The 16658-nt window shown below is 39.5% G+C and overlaps 2 protein-coding genes across 3 annotated transcripts; both read left to right on the top strand.

Moving 5' to 3' along the window:
- Positions 1 to 649: 649 nt before the first annotated feature.
- On the top strand, positions 650 to 5136 carry catip (ciliogenesis associated TTC17 interacting protein). The gene is made up of 9 exons (XM_063885336.1): positions 650 to 1115; positions 1709 to 1894; positions 1993 to 2048; positions 2171 to 2257; positions 2373 to 2540; positions 3085 to 3209; positions 4212 to 4288; positions 4458 to 4525; positions 4691 to 5136. The coding sequence occupies exons 1-9, from the start codon at positions 1010 to 1012 to the stop codon at positions 4871 to 4873; spliced, it is 1056 nt and encodes a 351-aa protein (XP_063741406.1). The 5' UTR covers positions 650 to 1009; the 3' UTR covers positions 4874 to 5136.
- A 234-nt stretch (positions 5137 to 5370) lies between these two features.
- casp8 (caspase 8, apoptosis-related cysteine peptidase) lies at positions 5371 to 15971 on the top strand. 2 transcript variants are annotated; one of them, XM_063885330.1, is made up of 12 exons: positions 5371 to 5541; positions 6497 to 6656; positions 7709 to 7884; positions 8012 to 8117; positions 9158 to 9287; positions 10822 to 10877; positions 10960 to 11026; positions 11154 to 11218; positions 11308 to 11419; positions 11977 to 12104; positions 14881 to 15272; positions 15589 to 15971. In XM_063885330.1, the coding sequence occupies exons 2-12, from the start codon at positions 6549 to 6551 to the stop codon at positions 15722 to 15724; spliced, it is 1476 nt and encodes a 491-aa protein (XP_063741400.1). In that variant the 5' UTR covers positions 5371 to 5541; positions 6497 to 6548; the 3' UTR covers positions 15725 to 15971. The 2 variants fall into 2 exon arrangements, with proteins under 2 accessions (XP_063741400.1, XP_063741401.1); XM_063885331.1 differs by having other exon boundaries at positions 5381 to 5541; positions 6500 to 6656.
- Positions 15972 to 16658: the final 687 nt, after the last annotated feature.

Below are 16658 nucleotides of genomic sequence, written 5' to 3'. Positions count from 1 at the left end.
GGATGTATCAAGAGAAGTTCTACTGCAAAGTTATTCTCCATGGGGACTTGCACCAACATGCCGTAATCTTGAACAAAACGGTTTCTGTTCTCTGACATTTCCGGTCAAACCGCTATTGCACGCGCACCATTATAAAGGTTGGCCTTCAATATTTTTCACATGCGTATCTGCGACCCACTCAAAAAGGGTCTGCGACCCACCAGTTGAGAACCACTGTTATAAACTATACCAGGCCCTACAGTCCCTCTGTCAACTCTCCAAACCGTTAACCTTTTATATATGCAGCGTGAAATATAATACATTTTCATTGTGGGTTATACATGATTATATTTGATTATATTAACTTTCGTTTTAATTATTTATCTTAGTATGGGAACCCCAACAATGGAGATTGAACTTTTCATTACATTCGGTTTTGTAACAAGTATACTGTTAATGTAATGTAATAATATTGTAACTTAAGTTACTAAAACAAATACTGTGAATGAAAAAAGAAAACTACTGAAACAAAGTTGTTACTGAAACAAAGAACTGTAACTTAAAGTTACTGAAATAAATATCTGTACAGAAACAAATACCAATTTCTGTATTAAAGTTTTATAATCGTAACTACTTTATACTGTCTTTGTCTTTTCTAACCCGCGTTTCTTGCACCCTTCTAATAAAATAACTGGCCCCAGCCTGCCCCCGCCCCCAGTAGAATTGGCCTAGAACCGCCACTGTTTGTGTGTGTGCGTTTGCTCTGAAGAGAATTGGTTTGCGCATACTCACTCCTCATTACTGTGCTGAAGCGTCGTTGCCCTGACAACTCAAATGTTAGACCACTCTTCCGTGTATCGGAAAAGAGGCTGCACAGGACTAACATTAAAAAGGTTGCCTGCCTTAAAACTACAAAAATAACCAGTTCGCCTCAACATAAGTGTGTCTTACAACGCTCTTAACAACTACCGTGGGACTTTAAAAAAAAACTAGCATTAGTGTCTGACATTAAATTAAAACAGCGTTAAAGATGGAAGCCCCACTGGAAGACGAGCCTCTCGCCGGAGCCTTAGCGGGGATCGAGGGAGTAAAGGTAGCAGCCTCGGAATCAGCTCTCACCTTCCTGTCCAGCATCGGTGAGTTTAAATGATAGTCGAGTGCGTCAACTTGGTGGACGCCTGTATGCACCACCTGGTTTTGACACCACCTCAGAATTGCCAATTGTCTCAATAGAGCAATAAGCCATTAATCAGATGTGTAATGTAACTAAGTACATATACTCATGTATTTGTGTTATGTAAAACGTGTAGGTACTTCTACTTAACAGTATTTTAGTATTTTGAAATTATGCTAATAATTCTACTCTATTTTGGAAGCCAATTTTGTACTTATTACTCCACTATATTTATTTTACAAATGTATTTACTAGTTACTAAATACATTCTAATTTTGACAAACAATACTTATTTAACTTAGATTTGTATTTATTAATAATAATAATAATAATAATAATAATTCATATTTCACAGTTCCAGCTACCTAAATGTGAAGATATGCTGCTTTCACAATTTGAGTTTTTTCTGCAATCAGTACTTTTACTTCAGTATTTACACTGTGGTATTTACTACTTTTACTAAAGAATCTGAATACTTCGTCCACCTATTCTCGAGACATATTTCAAACTGTGCACTTATCAAACTGTACCCCCCCCCCCCCCCATTCCTCTCAGAGCCTGCAGAGCTGCTGAAGTGTGTGTTTGCAGACACTCTGGTGACTGTGTCGGAGAGCGGCCGAGACCTGGGGAAGTTCAGTGTGACGGTGGAGTTTGCCCGTAGAGACCATCAGCCCTGTATGCTGCTGCATGCTCAGAGCCAAGGAGCCATCGATGACTCCCCCTGTGGCACTACAGTGACAGGTGAGGGCGGGCAGAGACAGGTAGACAACAGTTGTCTTGTCTTTTAACAGATGTGTCATGATACCTTATTTTAATCTCCTTAATCCTGTCGGTTTAAGCCTACATAGCCACAGACCTGGAGGTGCTTGAGGAAGATTTCCATGAGTATGTCAAGGTGGGTCATTGCACACTTTAAATTTTAACACACATAAAGGGGAGAACACTGTATCAGGGTGCTTGACTGCCCTAACTCTCCTTCTGTTTTTATTTTTAAAACACATTGAAACCTGTTTCCAGCTTGAGGACCACAGTTTGGACAGGAGGTGTCTCATGGTGCAGCATGACGGGCAGATGATGATTGATAAAGTTACCACTGTAGGAGGGGTGAGTAAACCACAGAGTAGAAATCAAGTGTCCATAGTGCTGATTAAACAACACGTAATTAGGGTTCAATCATCCCTCATGCCATAACTGTAAAGTGTTATTATTGTGTGTCCAGGAGACGACAAAGGAGAGCATTTCTTATCCCATGTCTACCCTCAGAGGGCTGGTTACAGAGGGGTCCAACTTTCTGCTGATGCGCCTAATCGCTCTTAAGAAGAGGGTCCCAGAAAACATGACCTTCATATCCTTAAACCAGGGTCTACACATCATACACAACACTTTTGTAAGTTGTTATGCTGGTAAGACATCTTGGTCATCTTTCATTTCTCTACTTTTGTTCACAAGGAGCACAGGCGTTACTAAATGTAAATGTTGCATATTTATATTGTGTGTGTGTGTGTGTGTGTGTGTGTGTGTGTGTGTGTGTGTGTGTGTGTGTGTGTGTGTGTGTGTGTGTGTGTGTGTGTGTGTGTGTGTGTCACTGGACATTTAATAACTTAAAAACTTGTGAGTGCTGATTTCTACGGTGGCCGACAGGTGCAAACATGCTACAATGGCCCAAAACACTTACACTAGGAGAAACCTGCTCCACTTATTAAAAAGATGGAAATAGAAATGTGCCCAGACACAAGCGAACAAAGACACATCTTCACTAACTTCACGAAACATGCGCAGGGTTTACTAAAAATGCTGCATAAATGAAACGCTGCAAAATCTAAAATGATGCAAGAAGCTCAAAACCCAAAGGAAACAGGGAAAAGAATGGTACACACAGCTGGGACCGAAGCGTTTTCATAATATGACTCAAGCAGTTTCTCTGTGTTCAGAGCGAGCTGGGTCTGAAGCAGCTGGAGGTTGGGGGTGAGACTCTGGAGGTATTTGGGCTGGAGAGGATCGTTGACTCTGTGGAGGACAGCCCCACTACCTGGCAGTGCTACTTCCTGGCTGACGGGTAAGCTCAAAGAATACTGGTCCCAATACCCAACACTGTGGATGAAACAGGGTACTACTGTTAATTTAATACTGTTAGAATTGTTGTTGTTTACAGCTCCTTAAAGGGGCCATATTATGCTAATGTTCCGGTTTTATATTTGTATTCTTTGCCTCCACTGTAACATGTTTACATGTTTTAACGTTCAAAAAGGTATTTACTTTTCTCATACTGCCTGTGCTGCAGCACATCTTTTCACCCTATGTCTGAAACCAGACCACAGTCTGCTTTGCGATTGGCCATCTGCTTAACCACCCCTTAGCCTATCACGTACAATGTGTTGGAGCACTAGCCAATAGAAACGTGAATGTTAGATGATGACGTCACTATGTTACAGAAGTAAACAAAGGAGTCTAATGGAGCCGTTTCAGGCAGGGTGTGTGTGGGAGAGAAACTTCCACTGGAGGGAACTTTGGGATTTTAGCCTTTGCAGACCATTGACATGCACCAAAACCTATATAACACACTACAGGAAAGGGAAACCCAAAAAGCATAATAGAGACCCTAGTGACTTTAATGACTTGATTAATTACATTTCTAAAAATGTTGTGTTGTAGTGTGATTTGCATTTATAAAATAAAAAACAAAAGGCAATAGCATCATGTTTGTGATTTGGCTACCAGGGATGCATATATGGTGCAATTAAAAGTTAATTCAATTATATGTGATTTTTATCCAAAAAATGTATATGAAAAAGTGCAAGAAGGAGAAAACGCATTCCTTGTATTGTTAATATCTATGTTTTTTTTAGTTGTATTTCAAGTGTATGTGCATGCAGACTGAGTGGCCATCAGTAAAATACCCAGCATCCTCATCGTGTTATTGCGTTTATTCTCTGTTATTCATTTTATTACAGAAAACAAGTGAATTATTATTATTATTATTATTATTATTATTATTATTATTATTATTATTATTATTCGTAAATTATTTTTGGTTGAGCAGTTTATATTCTCTGATCAGGCATTTGGCCAGCAGAGTCCAGGTGGGATCGCCGCTCACCATGAGGCTTCTGCAGCTGCCATCGCATACAGAAAAAGGTATTCACTTTAACACACACATTAAACACTTTGTTTTCCAAAGAAACAGAGTAATGTGTGTGTGTGTGTGTGTGTGTGTGTGTGTGTGTGTGTGTGTGTGTGTGTGTGTGTGTGTGTGTGTGTGTGTGTGTGTGTGTGTGTGTGTGTGTGTGTGTGTGCGTGCGCATAGGGTTTGAGAAGATCCCTCTGGTTTGGGAAGAAGACATGCAGATGTGCTCCAAGTTCTTGGACAGAAAGGTAACCAATAATGTTCTCATGTAGTACATTTATTTAAGTTAGATGGTACATAAATTATAATTTTACCTCCCATGCATCTAAAACTATGTATCTTATCGTCATTTTACCCATAAATCCTTTGACTGAAACAGAATATGAATTTGTGTTCATGTCTCGTTGGGGCAGGAGGAGCTGAAAGCAGACCATGCCTCCTACTTGAGACAGCATCCAGAGATCCGAGCCCTCATATCTGACTTCCTGCAGTTTTTGCTTCTGAGGAAACCAGATGATGTCTTTCAGTTTGCCAGAGATTACTTCCTCCCTTTTGCCTCCCGTCATCCTCCAAAACCAAGCCTCAAAACCCTCTAAATCAGAGAGCACACCAAGGGGCTCACGTGCTTAAAACAGCCTTTTTGAAGCTTTTAAATTGATAATGAATTTTTATGTTGTCTTTATTGTTATTTTTTCCCTGACTAGTTGTTCAGCTTTCTGATATTCCTTTTAAAAAGTTTAGTGATGTGAATAAAGTGACTTGGTTAAAATATTATTTGTAGTTGTATGTTGGTTCCCTGACCTACTATAGTGAAAGCAGTTAAGGCATGTCTGAGCAATGTTCATCAGTTATGCAACCAAACAAGAAAGCAAGTTTTCAAAATAAAATTGTCAAATCATTACATTATAAAAAGTTGTGTTCTAACCGTCTCCAAATAGTAAAGAAGAATTACAGCACTATTTAAATTATATATACTTTAGTTTTGGACCCCTTTATGAAGGCTAGTGCAGTGTTTGCGTCTTCAGTGACCATGAACACAGGTTTTCTTTTGAAGGTTGTAAGCGGAAGTGACCATTGTTTAACCAAACCCGCACTCTTTTCCTCTGAAAGTGAAACCAGCGAGCTGCGGGCAATCGCTCAAGACACGAAAAACAACTGCTACAACTTTAGACTTCATTTGTGATTTTTTTCTGTCAAAAAGCAATTTTTCAAACTTATTTACAAAATAGGTAACTTTTCGCCTCCAAGACGTAGCCTGACAGTGGTAAGTGTTAACGTCAGCAGCAGTCAACTCAGCTGCGTGTGGCTAGCTAATGTACACAGCCTGTACTCCAATGTTAGCTACTGTAGATGTAAAGGCTGAACAAGCTAAAAGTCGTATGTCAACGTTACACTGGTTTGACTTTGCATTACAATTGTGTTGCCAGCAAGGACTAAGCCAAAACGTTCTTATTTTATTTATTTATTCATTCATTTTATTTTGTTTAAGTAAAAAAACAAAAAGAACAACAGGACTGTTTTTTCCTTGACCTTATTGTGCTAACTCATCGTGAGTTTTATGGCTAAAGTCCAGTGAGGGGAATACCGTTTTACACTACTACATTCCTTATTTCCACCCTTATCTTTTAAAGTTGTTTTACATTCAGGTTGTCAGCTATTTTGCGTAAAAAGATTGTCACAAATAAATATGTCAGTGGCTACAATGTACTCACACATGTATTGTTTTAAGTCTGTCACAAAATGTACTAACTTTTTCTTTTATGAATTTAAATATTTGACCTATATTGGAAAAGCTGCTACCTGGTTTTGACTCCAATTGTTCTGGAATCCCTTTTTTCACTATAAAAATAACAACTATATTATTACATTAACAGTAAACATTTAAATCCAGACCAAAATAAGTGATGGAAAGGTATAAAATTATTAATAAACCAATATATATCACACAAATACACTTTAAAATATATTTTTAATCATTTAAAGTACCTGCCCGAGGAAGTTTGACTGCATACAAGTAAAAAACAATATGTCTACATTGATCTTACTGTACTTGCTGATATATTTATGGTCAAAAATTACTATTTCTTTAATTACAGCCACATTTAGTATAAAGGTGGTAATTTGCCATTATTTCAAGCTCATGTTTTTTTTGTTCTTTTTTCCTTGTTTCTTCTTACAACTGGCCACTTTACTTTTAACCGTGTCCTGTGTTTTAATAGCAGGGCAGTATTGCAGTGAGCTGAGCACCAGGCGTGTGTCCCAGCTGGTGACATGGACAGACTGACGCTGTCTCACATCGATGAGCAGCTGGAGTCCTCGGAGGTGGCTGCTCTCTGCTTCTTGTGTCGGGATGTTGTCAACATTAGACGCCTGGAAGGGGTGAGCACCACATATTTGCTACTCAGAGATGGAATGTAACTATAAAAACATTTACTCAAGTACTGTACATAAACACAATGTTGAGATACTTGTACTTGAGTCATTTAAATTCATGCCACTTTCTAATTGTAACTCGTCACATTTCAGAGGGAAATACAGTATTAATTGCACTACAAATTAAGATTTTAGCAAAAAAACGTACACAGAATTGCAATAAAGAAACAGGAGAATTGAGGAAATAATATGTTTTTTGTTATATATTTTGTATTTATTTGTTTATTGAGTATGTTCATACATTTACTTCATGTTTTGCATAAAGCATACATTTAAAAAGACAAATGAACTTGCCTTATCGTATTTTGTAAATCCATGTCTTTTTTTTCTTACATTCACATGTTTTTTACACCAATGACACTTTAATGACAAAAAATGTCATTAAATCATCGATCTGAGTTTGTTTAAAGGGCTGAAAGGGACCAAGTGTGAAAACACCCTAACACTTAATACTTCACTGCGCTTTCCCTATTATACTTATATTTTACTGAAGTAACATTTTCAATGTAAGACTTTTTTTATTTTTACACTGTGGTATCAGTAATTTGATTAGTAGTGAATCTGTGTACTTCCTCCACTTCCTGTCTTATTGACCCCTAACTATGGACAGTTTTGTCGAATTTTATTACATAGTTAACTATTTGCTACATTGACCAAAAAGAAATGTTGTATGGTAAAACCTGTAGTTCTATCATTTTTAGACTAATAATGACTTTAATATAATAATGTCAGCTTCATCAAGCAAAATTCACAAAATGCCTCATTCAAGACAAACTAAAGAAGTAGAGACATGTAAAAAAAAAAGCTATTTTTTAGCAAAAATTGCTTTTTTGATTTCTCTACCTTCAAACACCACTTCCCTTGCATTACATTTAATAAACGTCTCCCTTTTAGTCCTAACTTCTCTTCCATCATTGCTTGGAAAACTTTCTGAGGTGTTGCACCTTGTTTGTCTTCTCGAAGGTTTATTTGTGTGTTTCTCGGTTGTTCTCACACAGATCAATAATGCAAAAAAGCTCTTTGAGAGATTAGAAGAACAAGATCTGCTGAAGGACTATTCCTTCCTCTGTCAGCTGCTCCAAACCATCCAGCGAGCCGATCTCCTCAACCGGCTGGAGACGAACAGCTGGAGACCAGAAGAAACAGACGCAAGTCCAATGCTGTCAGAATACAGGTACATCTTTACTGTAACTGGAGGAAATAACAGGATTACAAATACAGTTTGATTGGCAAAGTCTGTATCCATAAATGTGTCTTTGGTTTCTCCTGTTTGTGTTTCACTATACTGCTCTTTCTGTCAGGGTGGCGCTGTACAGAATCTATGCCGACATGACTGAGGAAAACTTTGATAAGTTGAAGTTCCTTTTGAGCGACAAGCTGGGCAGAAGACAAACTGAGGCATGCAAGGTGAGAACAAACCCACATAATCATGATTAAACTTAAGATTAAAATGCTACTATTTACTAGTATTTGGGCAGAGGTAAAACAAACACACGTGTATTTGTAATAAAGAAAAGAAAGAGGATGTTTTACTTCATGACATGATTTCTGAATTATTGGCAAGAAATCAACACTAAGCTAAACCATGGACAAAGCCGTTGTGATTACCCTCTGAATAATGTGTGCTGCACAGAGGAAAAAGAAGTGCAATCAATTAGCCTTACAATCCATCAACAACAGTCATCTAGACATAGGGTACACCTATTGTTGAGTTAGATATGGTGTTTACACTAGAATTATTTCTTAATTCCTTAACTATATTATATAATTCATATTTTGAATACTCAGATTTTCATTTTTGCACAATGTTGAACTTGTATTTGTATTTTGAATGTTGCTGAATATTACTACTCCTACAAAGGTCTGTGTGTCAAAAATGTTCAATAATTAAAAAACCATATAACTAGGCTATGTAGAATTTAGAATAGAATATTTGTTTCACACTTAACTCGTGATGGTTTTTTAGATGATGTAGTTAAGCAAACTGCATTCATAAGTAACAGCTTGCTTCATAAAGAAATGGTAAAATCTGAATCTGATTCGTCTGGGTGTCAGCAATTATGGGGAATGAAAAAGTAGTATCAAGCTTTCCCTGCTATCAACGTGCATTCATTAACATGAATACTACCTCTTTGGAACAAATCTCTGTGTATTTACTGTATATAATTAGATTAGGGTGGCAGTGGCTCAGTCTGTATGACTTGTACCGAAGGGTCGCCCGTTCATGGCCCGATGGGATCGGAAAATACTCAGTGTAGCTGGAGAGGTGCCAGTTCACCTCCTCGGCCCTGTGGGAAATGTGTGTAAAAAACACCAGAGTGGAAAAAGATATTTCCCCATTGTGGTAGAACATAAAGTCTGCTTCTTCTTTAGATTGATTTTGTGCACTGCAACAATACTATTACTGGACTTGAATCATTTCAAGACTTCTCCTCTGTTAATTACAGACATCACTGGATGTGTTTGCTGAAATGGAAAAGACTGGGTCACTCTCAAACACAAATCTGCATGAGCTGCATGAGATACTGCAGAAGTTGGATCAACAACTGGCTTCAATCCTACAGCGCTACATGGAGGGTATAACACATACACTTTCAGATGTTGGATTATAAATGTTCAAGCTAACTTTCCTTTAAAAAGTGCTTTTTTATTATAGAATGGAGGAAACACAAATTTGATCATGTTGGAGAAGAGAACTGTGTTTCTTTTACAATTTATACAGATTAAGTAAGTTGTAGAAGAAGAGAGGCATGTGACATCTTACGATGAGCCAGGAAGCGTGTTTTGAGAAAAGGTCAGGCAGAGGACAGGTTGTGTGGCCTGCGCTATGTCCCTGCAACCATAGCATGCAACCATAGCATGCAACCATAGCATGCAACCATAGCATGCAGCACACAGAGTGTAGTGAAATGCAAAGGCAGTGGGGAGTCAGTGTCTGGTGTGTCTGGGTTCACTGTAGATTCGATGCCCATATAAGGAAGAAAACGGTCAAAATGTTATAAAAAGAAGAGAGATATGAAACTTGTTGCTTTGTTGATAGGGTTGGAACATGTTTACTCTAAAGACTCCACTGTCAGTCAGTTGTTGGTTGCATCTTGCGATACACAGGCGGTTCTCTTCAACTAACACTTTTGTTTTTGATCTTTTTTCAAGATTTTTTATACAACAATACAAAAATAAACATGCTTCGTCTGTGTAATACAAGGTAAATAAATTCAGATCCTTTACACGATCAATGAAGGGCTTCGATACATTCTCAAACACATGCTGTCTGGACCTTAATTTACAGGATATATTCTCCAATGGGAGGCCTGACAGCGTCTTTCGCAACCATTGAGTGATGCTTGAGCTGCGAGCCTTTTTCCAAGACAGTGCTATACAGGTTTTGGCTTAGAGGTATTTTTCAGACTGTACTGCCGTTTTAAAATATTGTAGCGACCCTGCAGTGCTGACAGGGGAGAGACTCACAAAGGGGGGAAGGATTGTTGGGGGGAAGACGTTGCCCTAGTTAGCCGGATAGGTCAGGTAGAAAAAGGGGGTGGGAGAAGGAGACCGGAAGGAGTTTGGAGCGGCGGAGCGGGAGATAGCGGGAGAGTGAGAGAAAAAGACAATTGGACAAGCACGTTTTGCCGCCTACCTTATCTAGCCTTTGTTGTTTTGGGCAGTCTTCCAACCCCGGAATTTAGTCTGTTGTAGGGTAGTAAAACCCGGTTCACCGGTTCAACTAAAACCTTCGTGTCCTCCTCATTGAACTAGTTAGCCACCCGTGCAGCGGAGCCACGAACGCTACAATATAAAATGTTGGCCAAGACGTTGTCACTTATAATCTATGGCTGTCAACGATTAATCTAGAAACTTTTAAGTTATTCAAAACATTGTTTTTACTTTGTCGAGGCCAAAAATTGTTGGACCAATAATTCAGAAATCATGTTATAAAGTGAAAAACCCTCTGATGTCTATTACCAGTTTGTAAATACTAGTATTTTAAACTTGCCAATCATCAGGATTAATCACAGATAATTATTATCATTAACACACTGACATTTATTATCTGATTGATACCACTACTTGCAAGATAATAATATTCATGATATGATTGTATTCACTTTAGGGGTAACCCAGCTTCCCCCCCAGAGATTAACTTCCCATCACAGCATGGATAACCAGGTGTGTATTAGTGTGTGTTTGTATACAGTTATTTCTATTTTGAGCCAGTTAACTGAGGACTGGAACTCTCTTCTTCCAACAGGGGGTCCCAAACACCACCCGGCCCACCCAACCTGTCAATGTGTCGATATCTGAGATTCAGCCCAGCAGTAAGTCTGTTATTATTCACAATGAATAACTACCCCTAAATACTAGCCTTCCACCTCTTCGCTTCTACAGATATTCAATGTAATTGTTATCGTACAAATACAAGAGTCCACTGTTTTTGTTTTTCAGATGGACAGGCGAGTGTTTGCTCCGATGCAGAAGCAAACACGAAGTCGTCCTCTCTTCCCGATCAGGTTACCATTCCCACAAACACAAATACCCCTCCCTCCTTTGTTCTTTTAAACAACATTGTTTATCATGTGGATATGCTTGTGTGCTTTAGAACGATTACTACGCTCTGACTCATGTGCCACGTGGTTTGTGTGTGGTCTTCAATAATGAGGACTTCCCGGGAACAACGCTGTTAAAACGAAATGGGACGCAGGAGGACGCGAGTATGCATCGTTGTATTTGAAAAACACATATGATCTGATTTTCAATTCAGAGTTAAAGAGGCCCTATTATGCTTTTTGGGGTTGTCTCTTTCCTGTTGTGTTTTATAAAGGTTTTTGTGCGTGTAAATTATCTGCATAGGCTAAAATCACAAAGTTCCCACACTCCACCCCTTCCTGAAACTCAATTGTAGTCCTTTGTTTACTTCTATAACATAGTGACATCACTACATAACACTAGCGCTTCTATTGGCTAGTGCTCCAACACATTGTACACACGTGGTTGGACATCTCTGTTGACCAATCACAAAACAGCCAGCCAGCTTACCAATCAGAACCGACTGGACTCTGGTTTCAGACAGAGGGTGAATAGAGGTGTTGCAGAACAGGCAGTATGAGAAAATAAAGACCTTTTTGAACATTAAAGCATGTCACAGGAGAGGAACAAAATACAAATATGAACCTGAAAATAAGCATTATAGGGCCTCAAACACATTTGATGGTATAAAATTATAACAATCTACTTGTATGATTTAATTTGTCTCTTTTATGTGACACAGAGACTCTGCGCACAGTGTTCACCGATATCGGCTTCCAGGTGCTGGTGCACGATAACTTAACAGCAGCAGATATGAAAAGGGAACTAGAAACACTGCAGAAAAGGAGCTTTCTCAATGAGGATGCTTTGGTGAGCAGCGCCACACACCTTCAGACCATACACTCTGTGACAGCCATGGGTACTTTATTTTTCATGGTTTAAAGTAATAGTTTTACAGTTGGAATGTTAATTGAGAAGATAAATACCTCTTATTTTTATGGAATAGAAAGTTATATCCAAAAGCAAGAATCAATCCGGCACATAAAACCACACCATTAAGCGTCCAAGATATAATATGTTATTTTGAGAGCTTTAGAAGTGCTGTGGGCAGAATCAGGCTAGTCTGTAACACAAGCTTACTAGCTAGCTGCTTGCTATAAATCGACATGCATCTCTTGAAAAGTCTCATGACCTTACATAGAAAGAGTACAGTTCCTAGATGGAAATGCTCACAACAAGGTTAGTGGGTTCTTATCAGTTACCGGTTCATGATTTCTGAAAACAGACATTGCTGCTGTTTTATGGCACTTGGAGCTCCACAAGCCGGATGCCCTCTAGTTCCCATTATATTGTAGAGGCAACTGAATTTAGCTTGATCAATAGAACTACAGGTAGGAGGGAAAATAATAAATATTGATTTTGGGTTGAAACTCAGATTTTATTAAGAAGAAGACCCTTTATTTATCCCCAAGGGCAGTGGTGGGCCGTCAGGGCCAGCAAGGCCTTCTCTGCTGGCCTAAACATCAACAGAATATAAATTAAATTTTGATATATTTTTTCCACAAATACATATTCAATTATTCCCCATAGTCTATTCTCTTCATTTTATAGCGTTCGTCTTGGCTGCACTGCTTCCAGCCTCAGAACGAGATTTGGAGGGCTGGCCTTTATGTTAGAGCTTTTATCCAATCATATTTCAGCCATAATGTGTTGCTAGGGTCAAAGAAATCTGCCCTTAGGCCTTCAGAATCAACAGTGCGGGCGCCTGTAGCTTAAAGTGAACGCAAACAAAACTGTGGCGTTAACCAATCAGATTTCGAGGTGGCGACAACGGGCCAGCTAGCAGGCGTACGCTAACGTTAGCACGTGCACATCTTCTGATTGGATACGCACTATTGAGAGGCAGAGCTAGGCAGTAGGCAGAGCCATACAGTCTATGGGCAAAGCTAGCAAACAGAACTAGAACTTGAGCGAGCTAATTTGTGTAGATTTCTACAAGCTATTTTTTTCAACCCACAATGGCTGAAGGAGGAGAAGAGATCTATTTGGTAGAAGATATAATTACAACGCCATTTTCAAAACGAACTTTTCGAGTAAAGCTACACATCTTGAAAAGGGAACGACCAACTCCAACGCTAGCGAGCCTAGCACAGCAGGGCAACTACGAGCGGTACCCCTGGCTCACAGCCTCCGAGAGGCACTGCAAATTGTACTGCCGGGAATGCCTGGTATTTGCAACTGATCGATTTGGTGTTTGGAGCCACACTAAATTTGCAAACTTGAGTTGTCTAACCAAGGCAGCAACGAGACACCAAAGCACAGCTGGGCACTTGGAAGCACTGGTGCTTTTGAAAACCTTTGGGGACACCCGAGTGGATCTACAGCTCAACGAACAAGTGCGCAGGGAAACGGAGCTCCACAACAAAAGGGTGAACAAAAATAGGGAAATATTGAAAGACTGATTGATTGTGTCCTGTTTTTGGGTAAACAGGAACTTTCATTTAGGGGACACGATGAAAGCGCTGAGTCCAGAAACAGAGGAAACTACGTGGAGCTTCTTTCTTTTCTTGCTGAGAACAACACAGATTTGCATTACCACCTGTACACAAACAACATGTTTACTGGGACGTCAGGCAAAATACAAAACGACCTGATTTATGCTATTGCTGAAGTGATGGGAGAAGAGATCAAAATGAAGATTAAAAAAGCACCCTTTGTCGCTGTTATGGTGGACGAGACGCCAGATGTGGGTAATGTAGCACAGCTGGCACTTGTCCTGCGTTATGTGACAGACACAGGTGTCAAGGAGCGGTTTGTCAGATAATCTGATTAATTAAGTTAACTGTAAATGCTGATGTATTCATTATAAATGCTTCAGAAATATTAATATAACATTGTTGTACTTGACTATGTTAAGGTGATGCAACGCCCGGTTATACTGCGTTTCTGTCTAAATGTATAGTTTCTAGAGCCATGGCGTCATAATGATGGTATTAAGAGGTGGAATAATTCAGGTAGGACTGTGTAGGACATCACTGAAGGCCTAGGTGTGAAATGCACGGCCCGCCACTGCCCAAGGGTATATTCAGTTGTTCACTCAGTTGTTGTTGGACACAGCACAATAATCACACATGCACAGGATAGGACCTATACACAGAAGATGCTTGTTTCAGTCACATGGAGAGATGTCAGAGCAAACGAGGAGCAGTCAGGGGTTTGGTGCCTTGCTCAACGGCACCTCAGCAGTTGGCTAAGGAGGTGACTGTATTATTTTGGTCTGATCGGGACTTGAACTGGAAACCTTTGGTTCCAAAGCCAAGTCCCTATAGATGGAGCTACTGCTGTCAAAAGTAGTGATACTTAATTGCATACAAAGTCTTACTTAAGTACTGTACAAGTAGTGTCAAAACCACCCTATTGTACTTAATGACAGTAAATCTACTTTACTACACCAATGATCACTGCATACTTTTTTGCCACCTCTCCGGGTGCAGGCAATTGTATCGTATTTACCAAAAGGTTTAACTAGTCCTTCAAAACAATAGTCCTGTCAAACAATGTTTTTGTATTTGTCATAGGGAATCGTATCTTAATCCAAGTTAAATCAAGAAACAGTTTTTAAAAACATGTCTGCTTCTGATCTCAGGTGGTATGCGTGCTTTCCCATGGACTAAAAGAACGCGTGTACGGGACTGACGGGAAGCCAGTGTTCCTGCGAGAACTGTCCGGGCACTTCACCAGCAGGGCAGCTCCCACCTTGGCCGGGAAGCCCAAACTCTTCTTCATCCAAGCGTGTCAGGGGAGCAACTACCAGAGAGGATCCATGCCGTGGCCCCCAAGGCCTAAAGCGGAGGAGGAGGAAAGAGAGATCCTGGAGGAAGACGCTGGTCCACTGCACAGTGAGACGGTGCCTTGGGATGCTGACGTCCTGCTGGGCATGGCCACCGTGCAGGACTGCAAGTCGTTTCGGAACACTACCACAGGCTCTATCTATATCCAGGAGCTGTGCAAGCAGCTGATGAAGTCTGCTCGTAGCAGGTGAGAGACGTCTTCATGCAGAGTTTTAAAAATCTTTAGAACTAGGCTGGACCAAAGATTAAATTCTTTCATAAAGGACAAGCACTCAGTAGTTACGTTTTCAAATAGAAAAAACCTGGAAATGCCACTATTACAAAAAATATATATATTGCAAAAAACTTGGGCTCAGATACGCAGATTTTTGATGAAAAAATTCCCTTTTTTCCACAAGAAACTATATACAATATCCCTCTTTCCTCAAATCTGGAACCATATTTGATGTTTTTGAACAGTGACATTGATCATTTGTGACCTGTTTCCTCTGTTTTCTCTGCAGCACGGATAATGATGATATACTCACTGTGCTGACACGTGTGAACCGGGAGGTTGGCAAAGGAGAATATTTGTCCTACAAACAGATGCCAGAACCCAAGTACACTCTCACCAAGAAGCTTGTCCTCAAATGTGTGTGAGCTGATCAGGACCAAGTACAACACTGAAAATGTTCCAACTTTTCATAGGCCGACTGGTTTACTATGTGTCTGACTGGGTGGCTGTGAGTTTTTAATCTTGCTGTACAGCTGGTTGGAGGAAATTGAATGTCATTGTTTTTGACGTTATTTTGAGGTGATGTGTCTTGATCATGCCTTATAAAATGTATTTTTGGAAATGTTGGTGTGATTCCCGTGTATTCTGGGAAAAATAAACAATAAGACATCATTTGGAAAGTTTTGTGGGTCACAGTACTACAGATCACAAAAAATAAACAGTTGAACAAACCCTCCATCCCAATTTGAAAAGAAACACCTTCATTGTACATTGTTTACTTCTGTGACATAATGACATCACTACGTAACACTGCGACACATGCTACTACAGGCTGGCGCTCCAACACATTGTATGTGATAGGCTAAGGGGCTGGATATTTAAGCAATTAACCAATCACAACAGAGCCAGCCAGCTAACCACTCTGAGCAACAGTGTCAGACAGAGGGCGAAAAGAGGTGCTGCTGAAAAATAAAGACCTTTTTGAACATTAAATCATGTAAACATGTCACATTAAAGGCAATAAATACAATAATGAATAATGAAAATGAGCAAAATAATTCAAACTAGCTGCACCTTTACCAGCTTTGATAAACACCTTATTGCATCAATCATTATAATCAAAGCATGTGATATATATTATTCTGAAATGGGCCAATCTGCAGAATGATCACTTTACTTTTGGTATTTTGAATGTATTTTGACGTTAACACTTTTGCTTGAGTAACATTTTGATTGCAGGACTTTCATTTGTATTCCTACACTCTGGTACCTTTACTTAAGTACAAGATCTGAGTACTTCTTCCTGCTCTGGTTAGTCTGTAGTACGCTCCGTTACTAGTAACATGAGAAGAGCCTGAT

The sequence above is a fragment of the Eleginops maclovinus genome, chromosome 6 (genome assembly GCF_036324505.1).
Source record: "Eleginops maclovinus isolate JMC-PN-2008 ecotype Puerto Natales chromosome 6, JC_Emac_rtc_rv5, whole genome shotgun sequence".
Lineage (NCBI taxonomy): Eukaryota > Metazoa > Chordata > Actinopteri > Perciformes > Eleginopidae > Eleginops > Eleginops maclovinus.
The sequence above is the reverse complement of the archived record's forward strand: the minus strand, read 5'-3'. Positions and strand labels throughout refer to the sequence as shown.

Excerpts from the sequence above, each read along its gene's own strand:
- catip (XM_063885336.1), top strand. The coding sequence starts at position 1,010 with ATGGAAGCCCCACTGGAAGACGAGCCTCTCGCCGGAGCCTTAGCGGGG. Across the intron at positions 2,541-3,084 it reads ACATCATACACAACACTTTT|AGCGAGCTGGGTCTGAAGCA; the intron begins GTAAGTTGTTAT and ends CTCTGTGTTCAG. Across the intron at positions 3,210-4,211 it reads TGCTACTTCCTGGCTGACGG|GCATTTGGCCAGCAGAGTCC; the intron begins GTAAGCTCAAAG and ends TTCTCTGATCAG.
- casp8 (XM_063885330.1), top strand. The coding sequence starts at position 6,549 with ATGGACAGACTGACGCTGTCTCACATCGATGAGCAGCTGGAGTCCTCG. Across the intron at positions 11,027-11,153 it reads ATCTGAGATTCAGCCCAGCA|ATGGACAGGCGAGTGTTTGC; the intron begins GTAAGTCTGTTA and ends TTTGTTTTTCAG. Across the intron at positions 12,105-14,880 it reads TTCTCAATGAGGATGCTTTG|GTGGTATGCGTGCTTTCCCA; the intron begins GTGAGCAGCGCC and ends TTCTGATCTCAG.